This window comes from Diplotaxodon limnothrissa, linkage group LG15 (assembly GCF_057381915.1).
Source record: "Diplotaxodon limnothrissa isolate DT_005_m linkage group LG15, D_limnothrissa_male_GT1.1, whole genome shotgun sequence".
Lineage (NCBI taxonomy): Eukaryota > Metazoa > Chordata > Actinopteri > Cichliformes > Cichlidae > Diplotaxodon > Diplotaxodon limnothrissa.
In genome coordinates this window covers 23,167,577-23,189,805 of record NC_140610.1, presented here as the reverse complement: position 1 = coordinate 23,189,805, position 22,229 = coordinate 23,167,577, and the positions used below count along the sequence as shown (strand labels likewise).

The 22,229-nt window shown below is 39.0% G+C and overlaps 1 protein-coding gene across 1 annotated transcript in view; it reads right to left on the bottom strand.

Moving 5' to 3' along the window:
* The window catches only part of LOC146617540 (polypeptide N-acetylgalactosaminyltransferase 14-like), a 243,147-nt gene that overhangs the window by 47,118 nt on the left and 173,800 nt on the right, over positions 1-22,229 (bottom strand). The window contains exons 8-10 of the mRNA XM_085373147.1: positions 17,768-17,889; positions 12,915-13,002; positions 9,900-9,984 (exon numbers count right to left, since the gene is read on the bottom strand). Of these exons, the coding sequence (XP_085229273.1) occupies positions 9,900-9,984; positions 12,915-13,002; positions 17,768-17,889 (295 nt within the window). The remainder of the gene's footprint in view (positions 1-9,899; positions 9,985-12,914; positions 13,003-17,767; positions 17,890-22,229) is intronic.

The window sequence follows — 22,229 nt, the reverse complement described above, 5'->3', positions numbered from 1 at the left end:
TTCTGCCAGCCCTCTCTCCTTGCTTTTGCAGCCTTTGCAGTGTTCCCTTGCGTTTTAATTAAACTCTGAAACTCCTGAAATCCCTCAATCAAGAGTTCTTGCTCTGCTGCCAAAAAATACAGAGCGCGCTCCTTCGACATTTTCGCCGACCAATCAAAGGGTTGCCGATCAATGTTTCTACTATCGATGCGTAGCCCCTGTTAAGCCACCCAGTTATCTCACATTACTTCATCCAGCTATACTAATCGTCAACAACAGGTGTGTTCGGAGAACCGGAATAGCGAGCTCAAAGTTAGCGCGATGATTTGATCTTGGATGTGTCATTTGATCTTGGACAGGGGTGCCCAATCCCGGTCCTCGAGAGCTACCGTCCTGCAGCTTTTAGATGCATCCTTGTTCCCACACACCTGAATCAAATGAATGGCTTGTTATCAGGCCTTTGCCAAACATGATGGCATGCTGAAGAGATCAAACCATTTGATTCAGCTGTGTTGGAGTAGGGATGCATCTAAAAGCTGCAGGATAGTAGCTCTCGAGGACCGGGATTGGGCACCCCTGATCTTGGATGTAGTAAGCGAGGTACGAAGAACGGACCCCTGACCGGAGGAGCTTAGGAAGGCTGTTCCAAAGGTTCCTGCAGCCTTGTGTCTGAATTTAAAAGAAGACCACAGTACAGTGAAAAGACTCTGACCAGATGATTGGACAGGCCAACTAATGCAATAATAGGAGGAGCCTGCCGATGAAATTACTACATTTTACAATGAATTCTGAATGTTGCCCAATGAAGGGAAGCTAGATTAGAGGTGATAAGCAGGCACAGGCATGTTTTTGTTAGCAGTTGTGGACTAAATGAAGACAAGCTACGAAGGACTGAGAAATACAGGGAGTGCAGAATTATTAGGCAAGTTGTATCTTTGAGGAATAATTTTATTATTGAACAACAACCATGTTCTCAATGAACCCAAAAAACTCATTAATATCAAAGCTGAATGTTTTTGGAAGTTGTTTTTAGTTTTAGCTATTTTAGGGGGATATCTGTGTGTGCAGGTGACTATTACTGTGCATAATTATTAGGCAACTTAACAAAAAACAAATATATACCCATTTCAATCATTTATTTTTACCAGTGAAACCAATATAACATCTCCACATTCACAAATATACATTTCTGACATTCAAAAACAAAACAAAAACAAATCAGCGACCAATATAGCCACCTTTCTTTGCAAGGACACTCAAAAGCCTGCCATCCATGGATTCTGTCAGTGTTTTGATCTGTTCACCATCAACATTGCGTGCAGCAGCAACCACAGCCTCCCAGACACTGTTCAGAGAGGTGTACTGTTTTCCCTCCTTGTAAATCTCACATTTGATGATGGACCACAGGTTCTCAATGGGGTTCAGATCAGGTGAACAAGGCGGCCATGTCATTAGTTTTTCTTCTTTTATACCCTTTCTTGCCAGCCACGCTGTGGAGTACTTGGACGCGTGTGATGGAGCATTGTCCTGCATGAAAATCATGTTTTTCTTGAAGGATGCAGACTTCTTCCTGTACCACTGCTTGAAGAAGGGGTCTTCCAGAAACTGGCAGTAGGACTGGGAGTTGAGCTTGACTCCATCCTCAACCCGAAAAGGCCCCACAAGCTCATCTTTGATGATACCAGCCCAAACCAGTACTCCACCTCCACCTTGCTGGCGTCTGAGTCGGACTGGAGCTCTCTGCCCTTTACCAATCCAGCCACGGGCCCATCCATCTGGCCCATCAAGACTCACTCTCATTTCATCAGTCCATAAAACCTTAGAAAAACCAGTCTTGAGATATTTCTTGGCCCAGTCTTGACGTTTCAGCTTGTGTGTCTTGTTCAGTGGTGGTCGTCTTTCAGCCTTTCTTACCTTGGCCATGTCTCTGAGTATTGCACACCTTGTGCTTTTGGGCACTCCAGTGATGTTGCAGCTCTGAAATATGGCCAAACTGGTGGCAAGTGGCATCTTGGTAGCTGCACGCTTGACTTTTCTCAGTTCATGGGCAGTTATTTTGCGCCTTGGTTTTTCCCCACGCTTCTTGCGACCCTGTTGACTATTTTGAATGAAACGCTTGATTGTTCGATGATCACGCTTCAGAAGCTTTGCAATTTTGAGACTGCTGCATCCCTCTGCAAGATATCTCACTATTTTTGACTTTTTCTGAGCCTGTCAAGTCCTTCTTTTGACCCATTTTGCCAAAGGAAAGGACATTGCCTAATAATTATGCACACCTGATATAGGGTGTTGATGTCATTAGACCACACCCCTTCTCATTACAGAGATGCACATCACCTAATATGCTTAATTGGTAGTAGGCTTTCGAGCCTATACAGCTTGGAGTAAGACAACATGCATGAAGAGGATGATGTGGACAAAATACTCATTTGCCTAATAATTCTGCACTCCCTGTACACATAAAAAATTAATTACAGAATTAAAGACAGCAGAGAATGAAACTGAGCACTAAAAGTTTCAGACCCCTGGTTGACAGCAAAGGTTTGATTATTTTTTTTTTTATGTTGCAGTAAGTAAGTACCAAAATACATTTACAGTGTTTATCATCAATGCAGAGGAGAAAACAGGACATGCAGGATAAATATGGGAAAATGTGGTGCAGCAGAAGTTTTCAACTATACTGCAGCTGGCACATCCACTAAATATTGTAGTAAAGATATTATATGGATGGATAGATGGTGATTTTATGCACGCAGTTTTTATGTTATTACTGAGACGGCTGCTAAGTGGTGAAACTTGTTTCTAGAAGTAAATTAATACTAGATGGAAATGTTTGCATGGTTGAAACACCAGGATAAGAGTAAATGAAAGCACTTCTAAATGTTCAACTGCCCCTGTGTGTTTATTTGTTCCAAAAACTGATGCTGTTAAAAAAAAAGTGGTGAAAAGCACCCCAACTCATCTCCTCGAGTATCTGTGTTACAGGTTACAGTGCATATATATGATGTATGTGGTTGTAAAGGTTAGGGTTGGAGGCTTTGAAATACATAATGCCAATCATGGTCTTCATACGTATAGTTTATAAATGCATAAATGGTAACTCTTGGTAACGAGGTTGACATGGCAGATAAAAGCATTGCATTGACTTGCAGGTAGAAACCATGACAGTGAACAAGCTACAACCTTTCCACAATCTTTCTACATCCATCTCCAAAAAACAAACACAGGGACACACACACACACGCACCATATGTGATTGCCTGCCCCACTGCCTCCACCAAAACATAAAAATAAAAACCATGCATGAAGTCAGGCAGTCATAAGTTGGCACAGCAGCAAATCTGGGTTCCTGCCACCAATCTGACTTATGACGAAGGAGCAGTGCCAAAGTTTATTATTTATAACCGTGCATGTGTGTTTGCTCTGTGGCTCTTGTGGCTTCCCTTTGTTTGTTTGTTCATCTCTCCATAGCAAATGATTTGTCAGGCATCGATGATTTGAGGTTTTGTAAACTTTTAGCGTATTAGGTTTTTCATCACAGCCAATGTGTCCTTATGCAACCTGCTTTCATTTCCAAGGCATCAAGCTCAGCAGTGCAGGGTTGGTGTTGTGAAGGGGCGGATTTTAGTCTAAACCACAATGTTTCACTAAATTTAAACTAAACTTGAGTAGATTTAAGTGCCAGTGTCGAACCACCAAAGGAGCCAAAGATTTCTTGTGCTTCTGAGAGTTAGTTTATGTGTCTCTTGCTTTTAGTTCAGCTTTAGATGACGTCAGGTTTGTTAGTTCCCCTTTGTGTTCTCATGATGTTCCTTCAGTCTTCTCGCTCTCTGTTTTTCCTTTTGTCTGTTTGTGTCAAGTTAGTGCTGTCTCCCCATTCTGCTGTGGCTCTCTTCCATATTTTATTTTGGCGACTGTTGTTCCGTGTGTTGGTTCCCCCGACTCATTAAGTTAATTATTCTCAGTTGTGTTCCCACCTGTTACCTCTGCCCTCGTTATCCTGTGTGTGTGTGTGTGTGTGTGTGTGTGTGTGTGTGTGTGTGTGTGTGTGTGTGTGTATTGTCTCAGTCTTGCTTTGTTGCATCGTCCTTCATGGTTGTTTTGTTTCTTGTGAATAACTCTTGTGAGTTAACAGCATTAAAGCCGATTTTTGTGTTTATTCAGGATGATCACATATGGAGAAACTAAAACTATTGCAACAAAAACAAAAGAACACTAAATGTTAAAGCAACACAGGAAAGAAAGAGAAGACACTGGAAACACGGAAACTAACCTAAACATAGTAAGACAAAGTGGTGAACAGACAGGGAAACACAGGGAGGCTAGAATAACAAATAGATTCAAATCAAAACTTAAGCATCATATCACAAAAAAACTCAGCATCACTCAAAACCACAGAAACTTAACTAAAAGACCAAAAAGAAAAGAAAAGTTCATTTTATATAAGTTTGTTTAGTAAGTACACAATATTGTTTCAATTATTTATATTTTTTTCCACACAGTTTTAGTTGTTAGGTTTAGAAAATAACAATTTTGACTAATTGTTCACTTGGGTTTGGCAACTAAACTACTTGGCAGTGTTTAGGAAAAAGAAAATGATTTGGATAAAAATAACAGTGTAATTAAAGGTTAGAAGTCAAACTTCTCTTTCATAATATATACATATATGGCCTCAGTCAACACCTGTCTGAGAAAGGTTGGAGGTTTTACTTACATGACCTTAGAAGGCTTCCTCTGTAAACAGCAGTTATTTTAACCCAATCAAAATTGACCACTATTGTTATTTTTCTGATGAGGTCAGCCTGCCACAACCCTGCTGAGGTCACTGCAGTAATAATAGGTCAGAGCAGGATGATTAATTTCTTACTGATTTCTGAACTGCATTTTTTTTTTTTATTCTAGCAGTGGTGGGGCACATCAGCACTGCCATTAATCACAGCACCCCACAGAAAATTACATTATGTAGACATAGAAGCTTTTTTTAAGCACTACTCTGACAGTCTGTGATTGTGGGCCATTACTGCCATTTTAAATTAATTATGTATTGGGGCTTTTTATTAAAAATTAGTCTACATGCAGTATAGCACATAAGGTAACCAACATTAGTTAGTCAGCTGCATTTACTGTGGTCTATTTGGAATTTTATGAATTCAGCAGTTTTTTTCTAGTACTGGTTCACAACAACACATCTCGATGCACTTTTTATACTAACGTAATGATCCTGCAATATTAAAGAAAGAAACCCAATGATCTGATGGGTGATACCGATTAACAAGCACTTGAAAATGGGGAGAAAGAACTCCCTTTTTACAGGAAGGCATCCCCAGAAGAACCAAGCCCAGAGAAAAGCAGCCACCTACTATGTGTGGTTGGAGGTTGACGGTAGATAATAGTTACTGGAAGCATCATGATGAAGGATGGTTCAGGGTCACCTGATCCAACAGTAAGTTTAAGCTTTATGAAAAAGGAACCTTTTAAGAACCTCTTAACAATGTAGTGTATGCTGTACAGTGCAGCGAGGAATGCCCAGACCTCTACATTGGAGAGACCAAACAGCCACTTCATAAACGCATGGTACAACATAGAAGAGCCACCTCCACGGGACAAGACTCGGTGGTCCATGTGCATCTAAAGGACAAAGGTCACTCCTTCGAGGATGCCAATGTTCACATTTTGGACAGAGAGGACAGATGGTTTGAAAGAGGAGTAAAAGAGGCCATCTATGTCCACTGTGAGTGACCATCTTTGAACAGAGGCGGTAGTTTATGACACCAACTGTCTGCCATCTACAATCCAGTTTTGAGATCCCTTCCCAGACGCCTTAATGCCCACTCACATCCTGGGCCGTCTGACCTCAAGAAGTCACATGATAGGGTGGGCCTAGGTTTCACAATTAGCTCATCGAAACCTTGGCTGATTGTGACCTACGCCCGTTTTCACACCTTGGCTCATTTGATTAGGTAGAGGATAATTAGGGGGTCCATTGTCCCTCTCGGGGGCTAATGAGGTCTGATAAACTTACATGCATTCATAATAAACAACCTATAGAGAAATTTAGACTGTAAAGACAAAAGTTTAAGCTCATTGTACAAAAACAAGATATTCATTATATATACTTCATATTATACATATATCATTACTCTATATTTGAATAGAACATACATAACAAATACAAAAATTCCACAAAGAGAAGGATGACAATGGGTTCAGGTTTTTTTAATAAAAGCAGAAAAATGGGCCTGAAAGGCAAAATCAGTAGATTTTTGTTTTTAATAACTTCCCAAAGGCAAATGTAAACACATGAAAAACTATTGCACACTGAGGAATGCGTTTCTGGAAGGCATAGCTGCATTTCTATTTGCCAATGTGGACTTAATAAAAGGAAATATTGGGTGTAAATTTTGATGCTGTTTTAGTTTTATGCGCCTCAGTTTTCCACCATTTCTTTGACTGCTCTCTGTCTATATGTTTCTGAACGTTTATGCACAAAAAAAACACGAAAGTGAAGAAAACCTTCACAGTTTAGCTTTAAAAGTATCAATAATAAGAAAATAATAAGAAATCTGGTTTGAAAGGAGTAACAAGCACATGAGTGTGGCAAGTTTATTATAAGATAAAATAAAAAGTATAAATAATTGGACCAAAAAGCTATTCCAACAAAAATATTATAGAAATGGGTTAAAAAGGGAATTTGAAGGTGGTACAATTTGGTGTAGCAGAGAAATATTACTTTGCTAAGAATAAGTGAGGTGAGCTATATGGTGAAAGACTGCAGGGGTTTGGGTTTGATTCCACCCGGACTGTTTTCTAAAAAAGTTACATTTGGTGAGCAATATTAAAAACCACCATCAGCTTACGTTTAATTTAAAGTCTGGTACCTTTGACCTAACAGTGCCAATGGATGCTACAGGCTGTTCTGCACCTGCATCATCAATTACTATAAATCACACTACTGCAAACTCCACAGTTCCATAATCTGCACCTACTGTCTAGTATAACCTTTGGCAAAAGTACAGTATCATCGTTTTAAAAAAATAATATAAATTTAATCAGAACATCACAACTTTTATATAAAATATCAACTTTTTTGTTTGTATGTATGCTTGGTGGTATTTGTTGAGCTGTTTGAAATTACCAGCCACTCTGTAGGTGCGGACGTTTTCCCAGATTAACTTTGTTGACATCAGCAAGCATGAACACATGACAGGGATGACAAGAGGACGACAAGTCTGTGATCAAATGAGCACAGACAGGACCATAGGGTGACACTACTTTCTGATTTGTTGAGTATCTCAATTGCATCAGTGGGAAGGGACACCGGGATGCGTCAGATGAAAAATTAACTAAGCTGGTAACACGTATCAATTTGCCAATAACACAGATGTAGCATGAGACATCTTTAAATGTATCAAACCTGCAGACGCAGCATCCAAATAACTGGTGGCTGTGGTAGAGAGGAGGCCACTGAAAGAACTGCCATTAATCCAGGCCACCCACTGAACCACTTACTGGAAAGGCAGAGCTTTCTGTAATAACATTTTCAGCTTTCAGCTCCACTGCCAAATGACAGAAATACTTTTACCTCACACCACAACACCTGTATTCATTTTCTTTAGATTTTTGCTCCTTGTTGTATTATACTCTGCCTTTTTACATGGCATTATATTATCTTATTTATTGTTTTATGCAGTGGGTGCTTTCTAAAATCGAATTGTCCTGATTTCCTTTGCATAACTTTTACCTTACAACTATAAGTAAAATGAATTGATGCAGCTTGGTAATGAAAAAATCAACCACCCACATCACCAATAACCTTTTGCAGTACCAACCATGCTCATTTTAATTATTCAGTTAATAGTAGCTCGTGTATCTGCAGCAATCCTGGCAGCATGACTGAGGAGGGCACGGTACGACTTTGAGGAGTTACACTCGTGTCTCTTTGGAAGCAAAAGGAGGTCATTCATCACCTCGCACAGCTTACTTTAAGTGTGATCCCACTGGAAAACCAACAGAAATGTGTTGAGGATATTCTGAACTGCCATGTACTGTGCTAACCTGCTCTAACACCTTGAGAAAAGATTGAATTTATTTACCACTTGTCCCTTAAACATATTTATAATTTATCCCATGTTATTTTACAGTTGGCCATAATGCTATAGTTTAGACATTGCTGTTGTAACTTTGCTCTACATACTATCCCGGGTTTGTTTGTGGTAGCTTTATGTTACAGTTTACATCCATGCGTATGCAAATACTACTGAAACATAAGATCATTTGAATTTTCTTCTGTTGAAAGGTCAATTTCTGGTAAATTACACAATAGTTTGTCCCTTTGTTCAGATCTTACATCCAAAACAGGTGTGGGGGAGGGGCCGGCCCAGCACTTCCTGTTTATATAGGGTTTATATCATGATGTCATTGATTGAGAAGACACTTTACCCTACTTGCCTACTGGTGTTGGCCAGAGGGGCCGATGGCGCGATATGGCAGCCTCGCTTCTGTCAGTCTGCCCCAGGGCAGCTGTGGCTACAACTGTAGCTTGCCTCCACCAGTGTGTGAGAGTGAATGAATAGTGGCATTGTAAAGCGCTTTGGGTGCCTTGAAAAGCGCTATATAAATCAAATCCATTATTATTGGGTACAACCAAATGGTTTTTCCTTTTTGCATAGTGAAGTTGTTTTCTTTTCAAACCATTTATTTGTGTAAATGAGTTTGTAAATTAGATGAATAATCTTATTCCTGTTTCTTTGTTTAGATTTCGTTGTTTGGTTTAGCCTTTTTTTTTAAACAGTAGAGACTAATGAGGTTCAGGTGTGTGTAAAATTCTGTAAAATATAAAAGTGAGATTTTGACAACAGAGGTCGTTTTAAGATGGCAGAATGGAGATGCCAGAAAAAAAAATACACTAAAAAGAAATTTGACCAGTCTGCTGATGCTGTCTACTTATCACCTTTCTTACCATTTGCACTACTTTACCTCACATAAAGAAAAATAATTTTGCACTGTGGCTACAATCCTCCATCCACGTGTATGTTTCTAATTTGGCACAGAGATTCATAATATGATTCAAAGTAGCTTGATTTCGTTGTGCAGCCTGTAAATGTGGTCCAGTGTATGGTTATAATTATAGATGAGTAAGGAGGGCTGGATCTATCCAAATCCAGCCCTCCTTGTTTTGTCTTATGGTCATGTTATATTTTAAGATACTGAGTTGTTCTGCTTTATTGAAGCTCTTTGTTATAGGTTGTTGTCCTTTCCAACATTGGGGATAAGCAAAGCAGATTATTTTTACTTTATCTGCTTTTATCTTAATTGGTTATTAATGAAAGCTGCTAGAATGTTATTCCAGATCATTCTGGCCCACTTTAACCTCTGCTTGTAGACAGAAATATGTTATTGGTGGAGTTAAATACTGCTAAAAATGTTGAGTCAAATATTTTTTCTCCTGCAGAGTCCCTAATAATAATTATGCTGTATGGATCAATCGCACACACACATAAAAATACACACACACTTTATTTAGCAACAAGTAAAACCCTGCACTCAAGTCTGTAAAACGATACATATGAAAATGTTATCTATTTATTTCACCGTCAGCATCTTCTGGATTTGGTGAAAATTTAAAACATTTACTCTTCAAGTTTTTAATGAACTTAATTGTTCAGAATTCATCCTAAGAAGACAACTAAACCCGTGCTATTACACTTTTTCCTTTTCATCCTTTCATCAGACTTCAGTGCATCTCTTTCCTTTTGTCTCCTCACTCCCCCTCTTGTCCTTTGTTCCTACTCTTTAACCTCCTCTTCTCTGCCTTCTCTGTTTCCACTTGTCTGCACTTACTTAATGAGCCCTGGGTTCAGAATCTATACACCCACAGTTATACATTTTAATGTTTGAGTTTTTGTGTATGCGTGCATTACTTGATTGGCTGGGTCGGGTCAGTCCGGCGGGCTCTCTGTTCAGGCGACAACTGCTCCCACTTAAAATGGAGACTCCAATCAAAGCCTGAGGGAGAACAACAGAGTAAAGAACATGCTTTAAATAATACTGAGTACAGAGGCTACTGTGCTGTACCAAAACATCAAGGTCACTGTTATGCTATGCTTTCTTTAGAATATGTATATAAAATAGTTAATGAAAAGACAAATAGAGATATATTTTATTTTTCTGATACTAGAGGAAAAACTTCAGCAAAGAAAATGTTGTGTTGGCTTGTGTAGTTTTTTGTGTGCTTACAGTCCACCAGGTCACGGATTAGCTACCACAGTACTCCCCCTCCACTCTCTGTTGGCATGTCTTTAGACTTCAACATGTGTGTGAATGTCAGGATCAATGCAGATGGATCTGATGACCGTCTTTTTTATGATTTCAGCGACAGGTTCATCTATAATTAAAATGCTCTTTATAAGCACGACTATCGTTATCGATTCTCCTTCCTGTGTGATTGTGCGTGCACAGTGGACAGCCCTATTATCTGCATTGATTGGCGGACTGCTTTCACCAAGAAAATAAGACTGGTAAAAGAGTCTAATGGAAGGAGAGAGGTACTATGAAGTCAACAGATAAAGTGGGAGGTAGTGCAGATCGCAGACAGAGAACACAGTTATGTGTTGTTCTGGCTTTTTTACAGGCCGTTTAGCTTTAGCTCATCTGCGAGTATAATCCTGCTGAGCTAATAGAAATGTTCACTTTCTACATTTATTCAAGTTACTAATTTAATGTTTTAAAAAGCATTTACAAAAGCATGATGGTCTTAAAGATGATGTCAGGATCCTGATGGCAGCGAACGAACTGACTGATATCTAAGAATTTGATATCAACAAATTAAAAGGACTGTGTTAACTGTTCAAAGAGTCATTTTATGTGCCAACACTTTAAGCACATTTCAAAGCTGTGTGAGAGAACCCTACTGTGCACATATAGACAATGCTTGGCAAGAGTCTTGAGCCACCCCTCAATATGTTCAGGGATTTATTTAAAAGTGCACATATACATGGAAATACAGTATACAAGGCAATCGCTGACTGGCAGAACCAGGCTCAGGGAGGGCCAGCCATCTGCCACGACCGGTTGGAGTGAGAGATCGGTCTCTCTTAGGTATCTTTCTTATTATTTCTATTAGTAGTCTTCAGGAATAGTTCCCCAGGCTTCCTGAAGGACATTTCAAAGTTCTTTGCATGTTTGCTGCCTTTTGTTCTGTTCTCTGTCAAGATGACCCTTATTACTTAAATAATGTAGAGGTCTGGGGAGGCCAATCCATGCTGATAGTGGTCCATTGTGTGCTTTTACTGCTTTGGCTGTGTGTTTGGAATTATTGTCATGCTAAATAATACCATAAGACCTGTTTCCACTGATTTTCAGTCCAGTTCTTGTGTAACTTGGCACAGCTTAATCTTTCTTTCATTTTTGATCTGTCACAGAAAAAACAGGGTGTGAGGGGGAGGCTCCCACGCTCCCTGTTTGTCATCAAAACGTGATGAAATGTCAACTCTTGGTAGAAAGACAAGAGCAGCCATATGGACACGTTTCTCATTTGATGTCAAGGAAGATAAGACACGTGAAACATGTGGCGCCACTGTCACTGGTGAAAACACGACAAACCTTTACACTTTATATTTTAGTCAACTGAAACAACTTCAGTCTAGTCTACTATAATCTTATCATATTTAATCAACTAGAACTAAACTCAAACTAAAAGAATCTAGAAGCTTAAATTATGACAAACACTAAATCAAAGTTTGCACACAACACCAGTTCATTCTTTGAATGATTCATAGAATCATTAAGAAACAAACAAAAGAAAGAAAGAAAAACCTAAAAGAAAACAAACAACGATAAAAATACACTGGAAACAGTCAGGTAAAGCGACTGGACTGGACTGAAGATGAGTGACAAAGCAGTCAATATGCAAAGAAACACTTTAAAAGTCCTTCAGAAAGCCTGGAGACCAATTGCTTTAAAGACCACTTTAAAATTACAAGAAGGTTGGGATCCTTGGATACAAAATATGAAGATGTGATCATTCTTTCACAGCTTGCATGCAAACTGATTCTTGTGTTGGATTAGTGCTGTGTCCTAAGTCTTTTTGACCATCACAGTTCTCTGAAACTCCATGTTTTTCACAGAGTTTGTGTTATATAGGTAAGTGAACATCTGCAGTCCACAGCTGAATGCCATGCTGTAGTCAATTAATCAAACAATTGAAAAGTTGGGGATGTGATTGGGGGACATTTTCTGAGAGTAACTAAATATGCAAAATTCCACCTGCTAGCCTTTTTTGTCTTAGAAGAATTATTAACAGAAAGACAAAACTATGATAAATAATAATAAAAGGCGTTTCGTTCTTTTATTTGGAAATATATTTAGATTCATGCCTCTGCTTTTTCAACATCAAACAGCATTTGAGACATATGAGACCTTAAGACTGTTGTAGTTTATTTCTTAAAAATAAACAATTAAATTTGAGAACATAAACCTACAGTCTCTAGTTCCCTTTACAATGATGGAAAGAAAGTTGGTGCACTCGCTGCACAGTTTAAAACCAAGACATCAGCACTTATCTGTGTAGAAACTGGGCAGAAAAAAAGGGCAACTCTAACAAAATCTGAATATTCAAGGACACACGGTTGAGGGACTTTAGTGCACATTTCAAAGATAAGATGATTCAAGGACAGCAACTATTCTCGAGGGGTCCAATATGAGCGAATAAGAGTCACTGCTAGAAGAAGAAGAAGTAGGAAAAAAAATATCTCAAAGCATTTAATGTTCACAGCAGCCAGAGAGAACAGGTTCATGAACTCATCACAAACTTATCATCAAGGGCCACCTCATAAGTCAGAAACCCAAAGGGGTTTCTCTCTGTCATCAAAACACAACCCAAAGGTGCCTCAGAGACGTTTGTTTCTGAGTGTAGATGGAAGAAAGTGGTTGTGTACCTCCACGGAGATCGGCAGAGGCTGCCACATAAGCAAACGTATCCATGTTGATGATGTCGATGACTGGGCTAACCACTCGAGACGGGTCCTGGAGACACAAAAAGAACCACACACATTTATGCTTAAGTAGGGCTTCAGATTAATTTTTTAAAAAGTGTAATGCAAGGGAAATAAAACAAGCTACCAAGGAAGAAAAAGAGAAAGAAGTGAATGTGTTTCTGCTTTCATCACCAAATTCTGTTCGAATAAATGAGGCGCTCAGTCCAGTGTGTTCATCTGTGTGTGAAACAGACTGTAAACTCCAAGGTCATTATACTGCACTTCTCCGAAAGGGAATTTCAGCCATTCAGCAACAATCATGCAGACAGCAAATGTAGCAAGGTGAGATTGACCACTACCTCTGTTGACTTTAATTCAGTGCTACTTTATTCCCTTCTCTGTCATTAATGTCAGACCACTGAGCCACATGAAATGAAGAGATACAGAAAATGCTTTTAGGTGACAACACAATTTATTAAGAAGCAGCAGAGAAAATGAGTAACACATCAATAGGTTACTGGAGGTAAACTGTGTAGGCTGTGTAGAATTCAATATTTTAGTTTGCGAAGTTCAATACGGGCTCTGGTATTTCATTTCATTTGTGTTAGGGCTATATTGGAATTGACGAATAAAGAAAGGTCTGACACCTAGCTATCCTGATGGAAAGCTTTGTCTTCGTCTTACTACAACAGCAAAGCTGGCTGCATAATTTTTTGTCAAGTGATGTTTGAGCACAGTGCATATTTAGAGCATGACATTGACTGTGCTATATAAAAGACTGATATTACTAATACATGTTTTTAATTATTGGCTTGCAAATCTTTTTTTTTTTTTCTGTTTATTTTGGTGGATGCGACCATATTGGAGTAGAGACACAGACAAAGATACTTTTTGATTAGAGATGGGGAGAGCTAATTTACTACCTGGCTAGAGTTCAGCATGCCCCTTGTGTTCATACCTACTAGTCTTTTAAATCAACCAAATCCTTAACTTTAAGGTAAGTAATATAAAACTCCTCCTTCACAGGGCTGTCAGAAGGAAGAAAATAACCAGAGAGATCAAAACCAGAGAGATTTTGGTTGTAAGACAATGTATTTCTGCTCTAAAGCTGACCCTTTGTGTTTAAGCCAACCCCAAGTGGTTATTTAAGAAACTGAATCTTGGCTTCATTTGCTTGACTTTTCAGCCACTGTAATTTGTATTTCTTGTGCTCTGCACGCCACTTTATTACAGTGATTTTCTGGTTTATGGCACTTTTGAGACTTTTCTGAAGTAACAACCAAGCAGCTGCCCACTCAACTCTACAGTTTGGTTCATGTGGTTCAGAGAATAAGATCCTCAGTGTAGCGCAACAATAATTTTTAAAAAACATTTGGAAAGCACATCCTCCATCAATGAACTATTTTCCACTTTTAAACAAAGTGGTCTGGAAATGCACCAAACCTTTTTTTCCTCTATTTTTCTGGTGTTTCTTGTAATTCACCTCTACCAACTTTCATGAAATCCAGCTGGCAGTTTTCTACTAAGCTTGCTGATAGACCTCAACTCATGTCCCAGTGGAGCAACTAATCCTATAGATAGATTTCATTTCTGTGTTGGAAATGAGCAAATTTATAAGCTTAAATCATGCAGACAGGATGCGGGGAAAAAGGTTAGCGTGTAAAGCATTTCTAACTTTTTAAGTGAACATTTAAAGCCATTAAAAATGTAATGCTTGATATTTGTGACTGGTTGATGAGACTGTAAAAAATGGGATAATATCAAGCACCAACAAAAATTCCCGTATCCCTCAACCCTGTGTAATCGTCCATAAGGCCATAAGATACTCATGGATTTAGTTTAGTTATTGCCTCCTTAACCCTTAAACAGAGTCCTAAATCCTTTTAAAGTGAAAACTGGCAAAAATGGCTGCACTTGATTTTCCTCATATTTTTTCCTTGATGGTGCCATTTGCTCTTTACAAGGATAAAAGGTACAAAATCTCACTTGCACACACCCACACACACTGGCGCTGCCAGACTTGCACTCCCTTTTAAATCATGAAGTGTCCCTCTATTAGTTTGGTCAAACGGCTGGATGCATCTTCAGCCAGTGATATTACAGAGCAGGTGGAGCGGTTCTGGACCATTAGCTGCAGGGTCAGTGCAAGGGGACGCAAGCTGCATCCTTCTACAGCTTCAGCCACATTACAAAGCACTCTGTCTGCTTTAATAGCTGTTAGGGTAATGACACTGTGCAGCACTCAGGGTGAAGCATCACGACATTACTGTCGTAACCGGATAACTGTTATTTTCAAATCACTCTGGAGCATTTTCTTAATTTTAGCCATTTCTTTTTTTTTTTCCCTTCACCTGAATAGAAATGAGAATATTTGATGAGTAAGTTGAGAGGAATCTGACCCCAAAGCAATCTGCTTCTTTTATGGTTTTGGACTCTTGTTTTTAAAGTGCAACTTTCAAACATTTATTGAATTTTACAAATGAATAAATGTATAAATGAATTATAAATGATTTTATAAATGAATATTGAATTTTAATAAATGACCTGTTTTACATAGTCGTCCTTGAGTATTTTATGCAAGCATGCAAGGAAGTTGTGTCGAGGCAGACGTTTGACTATTGACAAAATTATCATCTAAATTGTCCCTTCAGAAAACCCATTATTCCAAAACAACAAGCACTCTAGGCTTTAATGCAATTCTTTATATATTTTTAATCACTAATACCATCTTTCAAATCATTTTTTAAATCCAACAGTGCATGCAGGGAGTGCTAGTGTTAATTTTGTTCATTGCTCTTCATGTAAACAATTATTCTGTTTTCTTTTCCTTCATTTAGGAGTGAGGTTTATAGGTGATGTTCACTGAGCGTCCATAGTGCCTAAATAGCCCTGTCACTGTCCTATTTCATTTCCAGTCATTTCTTAGGAAATGACTGGAAATACTAATGAAACCATCAACATATTCACTACATGTTTGGCCGTTCATTGTGATTATCGCTTTTGTTTTGCAGCTCTCTTTGATTGCATATGCACATATAGCAACAAATGAGCAATGTTGCTAAACACAACCAGGATCCTTTTATGTTGACATGCTCTGAAAATATTACTGTTAACTGGTGAACAATTACAATAAATTGTTGCCTTGGTGCTGAAAGACAAAAGCAAAAGCGGTAATGTGATAGACATGGGGCTGAGTAAATACTCTCTAGATTCAATCAGTGGTAAAAAGCTGGGAAATTTCTATTTATTCAAATGAGAAGATGCATATTTGCATGTATTATTTCTCAATTACTTCCCTGACAATGGAATTACAATAAATCATTTATTTGACACAAAATGATTTGTTAGCATCAAACAGTAAAGTATTCAAAAAAAGGCTTTTTTGGCAAAACAGAAAAAGCTTGACAACAACTAAAAGAGAACAAAATCAAAATATATGATAAAATTGATCAGATGTGAAATACAGAAAAGCAGATAACCTGAAATTTGGACAAGACTTTAGCTCTCTATATCAATAAGACAGACAATTATTTTGCGGGGAATGTGATTTTACGGTAGCCTGGAGTTTTGACTACGCGTGTGTGTTAATCGGATCAATACCTCATACATTTAAATCTAAATATACGACTATAGAGTGACTACATAGACAGTGACAGATCACTTTTGTGCTTGAACACACACAGGTGCACACACACAAACACACACACACGAATAAACCACGAGTATAAATATGGATGGTGATGGTACAGCAGCAGAAACAGATCAGACTCTCTGGTGGATTTATTGATCGCTTCTCTGCAGATTGAGATCAAAGGTCTTTAATAGCAGGCAAACAACTGTTGACTTGATGAATTGGAGAAGTTCAAGACAGGTGTTAAAATTAAAATGAACTGGAGAAGAGAGTATGCGAGGCACATGGACAGGGAAGGAGATGAGAAAGGCCATGTAACGTCGTAAAGCAAATCAAAGGAAGGTGATGGTATGTGTAAAGCCAGGGTAGGATAGAAAAGGATGCAAGAGGAAGTGGATAGGGAGATTTCAAGAGAGCAGAGAAACGAGAGAGGAAAAGAGATGGGGATAGAAAAGAAAAGTGGACGTTTCAAGAGGCCAGAAAGAAGCTGAGAGGAGGCCAGAGAAAGGAGGGGGAAAATTACGAGGAGATGTAAAGAGAAAAGGAAGAAAAGCAAAGGTGTGAGAGTAATGGCAGTAGCACAGGGAGGAAGACATGAGGTGGGGAAAGTAGAACAGAGTGCGATAACCAAAATTGTTGGATAAGAGGTGAAAACAGGAGAGGAGATGAAAATGGAAAAGAAAAGGTGCAATGGTACCGAAGAGTAAGTAAAAGTAAAGGAGACGAGAGACGGAAAAAGGGAAGAAAGGAAGAGAGATGTGACAGGACAAAAGGGAGCGGAGAAGAGGTGGTGAGAGGAGGCAAAACAAGGTGATGAGAGATTGGATGGGGAGGACAAGAAGAGCAGACACAAGCAGAGGACAGCAGACGGGAGAGTAAGAGGGGTGAAGAAGAGAGTACCGCACTTATTTCTTAATGAGAGGCAATCAGACCGGCATCTATTTTCTTTAATGGCACGATTTCACTTCGACCACTGGAGTCATCACGCAGAGGCTTTTTGTTGAGTAGTAAAGCATGCCATATTTGCAGATTGGCCTTGGTCATTATGCCTCGTGACTCACATATATTTGTGTGTATATATAGACACATCTGGAACATGAGAGGGTTGTAATTTGATAGAGAAGCTTTCAGACTCACATATACTTTGTTGCATTAGGGTTTATAAATGAACATGCAGTTACACCTCTTTGATCCTTTGCAGGAGGGGTGGCAGCCAGTCTTTGTTGACCTCACAGTGGCTGTCCAGGAAGGTCAGCACTTTGGCTCTTGCAGCGTCCGTCCCCCGCACTCTGGACCTGATGAGACCTTAAGCAGACAAATAGAAAGACAGTTTAATCTCATTCCTGTTCATGCAAAACCTTCAAAATATTAACCACATCTATTTAAAATTATAACTTTTATTACACAAGACCTAATTAACAATTGTTATTCACACTGCACGTTTAAATATCACTGACAAACTTAGGCCAGCAGTTTAAATGTTGTGGCTGATGGATATATAATAAAGGACAATGCAATTGCACCAACATGTTTTTTTTAAATAAATAAATAAATACAAAATGAACTGAATAGAGAAGACATTTAATAGAAGGGTCTTTTGAAAAATGCATATAATCCAGATCTATAATTATTTTTGCACTGAAAACCATTTCACTGAATCACCCACTGATAAGCACATTAAGACAATGTGTCCCTGTGCATAAACAGAACCAACAGGTTTGATTTTAATTTGTCATTCATGCTTTAGCTTTTAAAATAAGGTTTGGAAAACACTGTATCTTTTCTGTAATAAAGCTTTAACCACAAGGTACCCGGTACAGGGTGGGTGGGGGTAAAATAAATGTATAAAACTGTCATAGAGATACAGATTTATTACATGAAAGTGGTGCTGTACAAGATTTTCAACATAATTTTGAGTTGTACTTAAAGTAACTATATTCAATATGTTTAATGCCACTTTTAGATTTACTATTGCATCATTAATATTATTAAAGCATCTCCTTAATATTGAAATTGTTGATTATATGAAGTAATTACATATTGCTGGTAGCTTTACATAAAGTGATGCAGTTACTCCATAAAAAAAAAAACTAAAAATGTTGTGGAGTGGAACAACATTTGCATTGATTAACAAAAAAATCCAAAACATTTGGAAAAAAAAAAAAAAAAAAAAACAAAGGAAAAAGATAACTATTGATAAAAATACAACTAAATAAACAAAACAATTACGGTGTTTGTGAAATTGTGAAATATGATTCATAACGCTGAAAAAACGACTACAGTATGATACAATCATCAGTTCAACATGGTGTTGTTGTGCCAACTCAAAAGACTTTTGGTTAATTTCAGTCTTCTGTAAACAACAGATCTAAATTTGTAAACAACGTAACAACATTTAATCATCCAATCACAATTAAGAAACAGCCATAATTACAGCGAGCACAAATGGTACTGATAGTGTCGATTTACTGCACCTTTCTCAGTCCCATTTACAGTCTCATACACACTTTAACATTGAAATGTTGTGTACAGTGTTCACTTGGATACCGTCGATATTGAACTTAAAGCCCTCCCAGCTTTTCTTTGCTAAATTGAAATCCTCCGCGTTGCCGTCTGAAATTGATTCTTTTCAGGGCGGCAGATCGGATAAGACAGTATATACTCAAGTTTCATGCTCACAAGCTGTGACTATCAGTTAAACACACACATCCTCCATCCGCTCGCTATAAATATACACGAAGACTTTCATCGAAAAGGCCCCACAGCAGCAGAAGAACAAGACAAAGAATATTTCAGGCACTGGTGAGAATGGAACCCGTAACCTTGGATGTATTAGTGCCTTGCTCCATTTATTGACACCACATTTCTTGCTTTCACTTTCTTTCACTTGCTCTCGCAGTCAGTCAGCAGAGGGGAAAATCGATGCAGTGCTCTTAGAGGGCCTGTCAGACATGGACACAACCTTTTAACAGGCGCATCACTCTCTGCATTTGTGTGTCTGTATGTGTGTGTGTTGGAGAACAGGTTTGCGTATCCATTTTTAAACAAGTGGGAGAGAAAAGCAAAGAAGGGAGTGGAGCAAAAGGCCAAATGTGTGCGTCAGTTAACTGCAGTTGTGTTTTAGTAAGACAAAGACAGACACACACAGAGTGTGTGTGTTTGTGTGTAAATGAGCCTGTTAAGGAGGTCTCCCTGACGGGGTCCAGTGTTCCCCTCTATTTGGACTAAATGGTCTAATCGATACTCCCTGACACGGAGACGTAATGTGTGTGTGAGTGCGTGCACTGTTGAATATGTGTGCGGTACATGCCCACAGAGGAGTCTGCATTGTTGTATGTGTGTTATCGTGATAGTGCTGGGGCCCATTGTGAATGTGTGTGTGTGTCGGTGACATTGTACAAAGGGCCGTGAAGTTTCACGCGGCGCCGTTAGGCCGAGGCTCAGCCAATTAAAAATCCCATTTCATCCTCAATAAGGCTTTATTTTCTGGATGGATGGACACACACACACACACACACACACACACGTACCCAGACACATAAACTGGACTCACATACAAGCAGGGACACACACACACACCCACACACACACACACACACATATCTGCACTGACAGAAGTGGACGCCCATTTACTTAGATACACACACACACACACACACACATCTGCACTGACAGAAGTGGACGCCCATTTACTTAGATACACACACACACACACACACACACACACACACACACACACATCTGCACTGGCAGAAGTGGACGCCCGTTTACTTAGATACACACACACACTCACACACACACACAGTGCATGGCGGGCTGACTTTGTACAGAGGAGAGTGTTAATCTACACCGATAACTCTTAACTGTCTCCACCTATCAGATGTGGGTCTGTGTTTGTGTAGACACCTTTTATTTGAAGCCAGTGTAGTGAGGACATTTTGGCCAGGCTTTGAAACTTTAAAGGGCTGTTTGAAGGTTAACATCTTAACAGATTAATATCAGATAAGAAAATGCATAATGTCTTTGTTAATGTGTCTTCACTATTGTACAAATGGACATTGTTGTGTGCTATTGGACTTCTACGCTTGAGTGGATCCATTAGAGTTGTAAGAAGTGAGGGCATTTTGTCTGGCAATTGATCCAAAGAGTGCATTATGCTTGAAAAGAACTAGTTAGTACAAAGTGCTGTCTGTCCAGTTTAGCTGTTATGAATGGCCACACTTGATGGCATCATGAAAAGCCCCATGTCATTAAAAAGGATAATCATATGCTCTTCACAAAGAATTCACTATGTTGTATTTGGTTGTAGACATGAAAAGCGTGAGTGATGGCACTTTTAGAGAGAAGTTCAAACCCTGCTCTCCCTTTTCTGTGCTGCATGAATGGCTTACATTGGTGTAGTTGTTGGTGTGTCAGTTTCAGAATACTACCAAAATTGCTGGCGAGATACCTTCCAAAATGTGAAGCTGGAAAGGTGTCAATATTGTTGATCACGATAGCAACTGTGACTCAAGGGGTCATCCACCAGCAGTTTTCATATTAAAGTATCCTTAGACAAAATTTCAGAAACTGCCCCGTGTGTCATTTGTGTATGAATGTATGTGTAGAGTTGGTGTATGAAAGTACAACGTGTTCTTATTCAGGACATCAAACACTACCTTTCTGCCAGAGCCACTGGCATCTTGCAGATACACAATAGGTGTCTGTCAGCAAGGTACTGCAGAAGTGGATCTCATTCTTAAGTCTGTCCATATGGGCACTTTGAAAGAGATCCTGAGGTTGCAGTTAAATACACTGTATTAAAGCCAGACTAGTATGTCAGCCCTGCTGATACTGATATACTTACTGATATATCAGTATCAGGATTTATAACCGTGAATAAAAAATGCAAAAAGTAAAAAAGAAATCGGAGAAACAGCCTTATAGGTGTTGATACTGCATAGTTTGTCCACAAGAGGGCAATTTGCAACTTCCCTCTTGGCAACATGGGATATAACAAATGCAATAGCCAGCTGATCTGATGTACATATACGATATAAACATATACACATTTGTTTAAAACCACCAAATGATGAAAGTGTGAGCGCCAATGGTTTCCTTCAGACAAGAGTGTATTTCTAAACTTAGCCAAGAAGTTATGGTCATCTGAAATGACTAAACAGTTTTGTTTTTTTGGCAATTTTAATTTTAAACCTAACTAAATAAGATTCTACCTCTTAAATGTAACCACATTTGGTTATCTAAAAGCCTGCTGCTTTGCAACAATCACTAGCTGTGGTTGCCTCCAGTGAACATGTCAACCCAGTGTGGTTAAAAGGAAACATATCTAGACTAAATCCTGGTGAAGGAATTGTCTGTCTGCATATGTACCTGAACTAGCATGGTCTGTCCTACCTTGGCAGTGTAGCGGCAGACATTAGGCTGCAATAACAGCTGCAGATTGGGCTGCAGCCATGCCACAGGTACAGGTTGGAGCATCTCATCTTAATAACTTCATCCTCTATCAACAATAGTCTGATTACAAATGGCACTTTCATGCAGCACCTCAGACACACAGTCCAGCATTCAGCATGTTTACAGCCCGGCTTCAGTCAACATTACTGCCAGGTGGCAATGATGACAATGTCACACGCCCACTGTTTTGT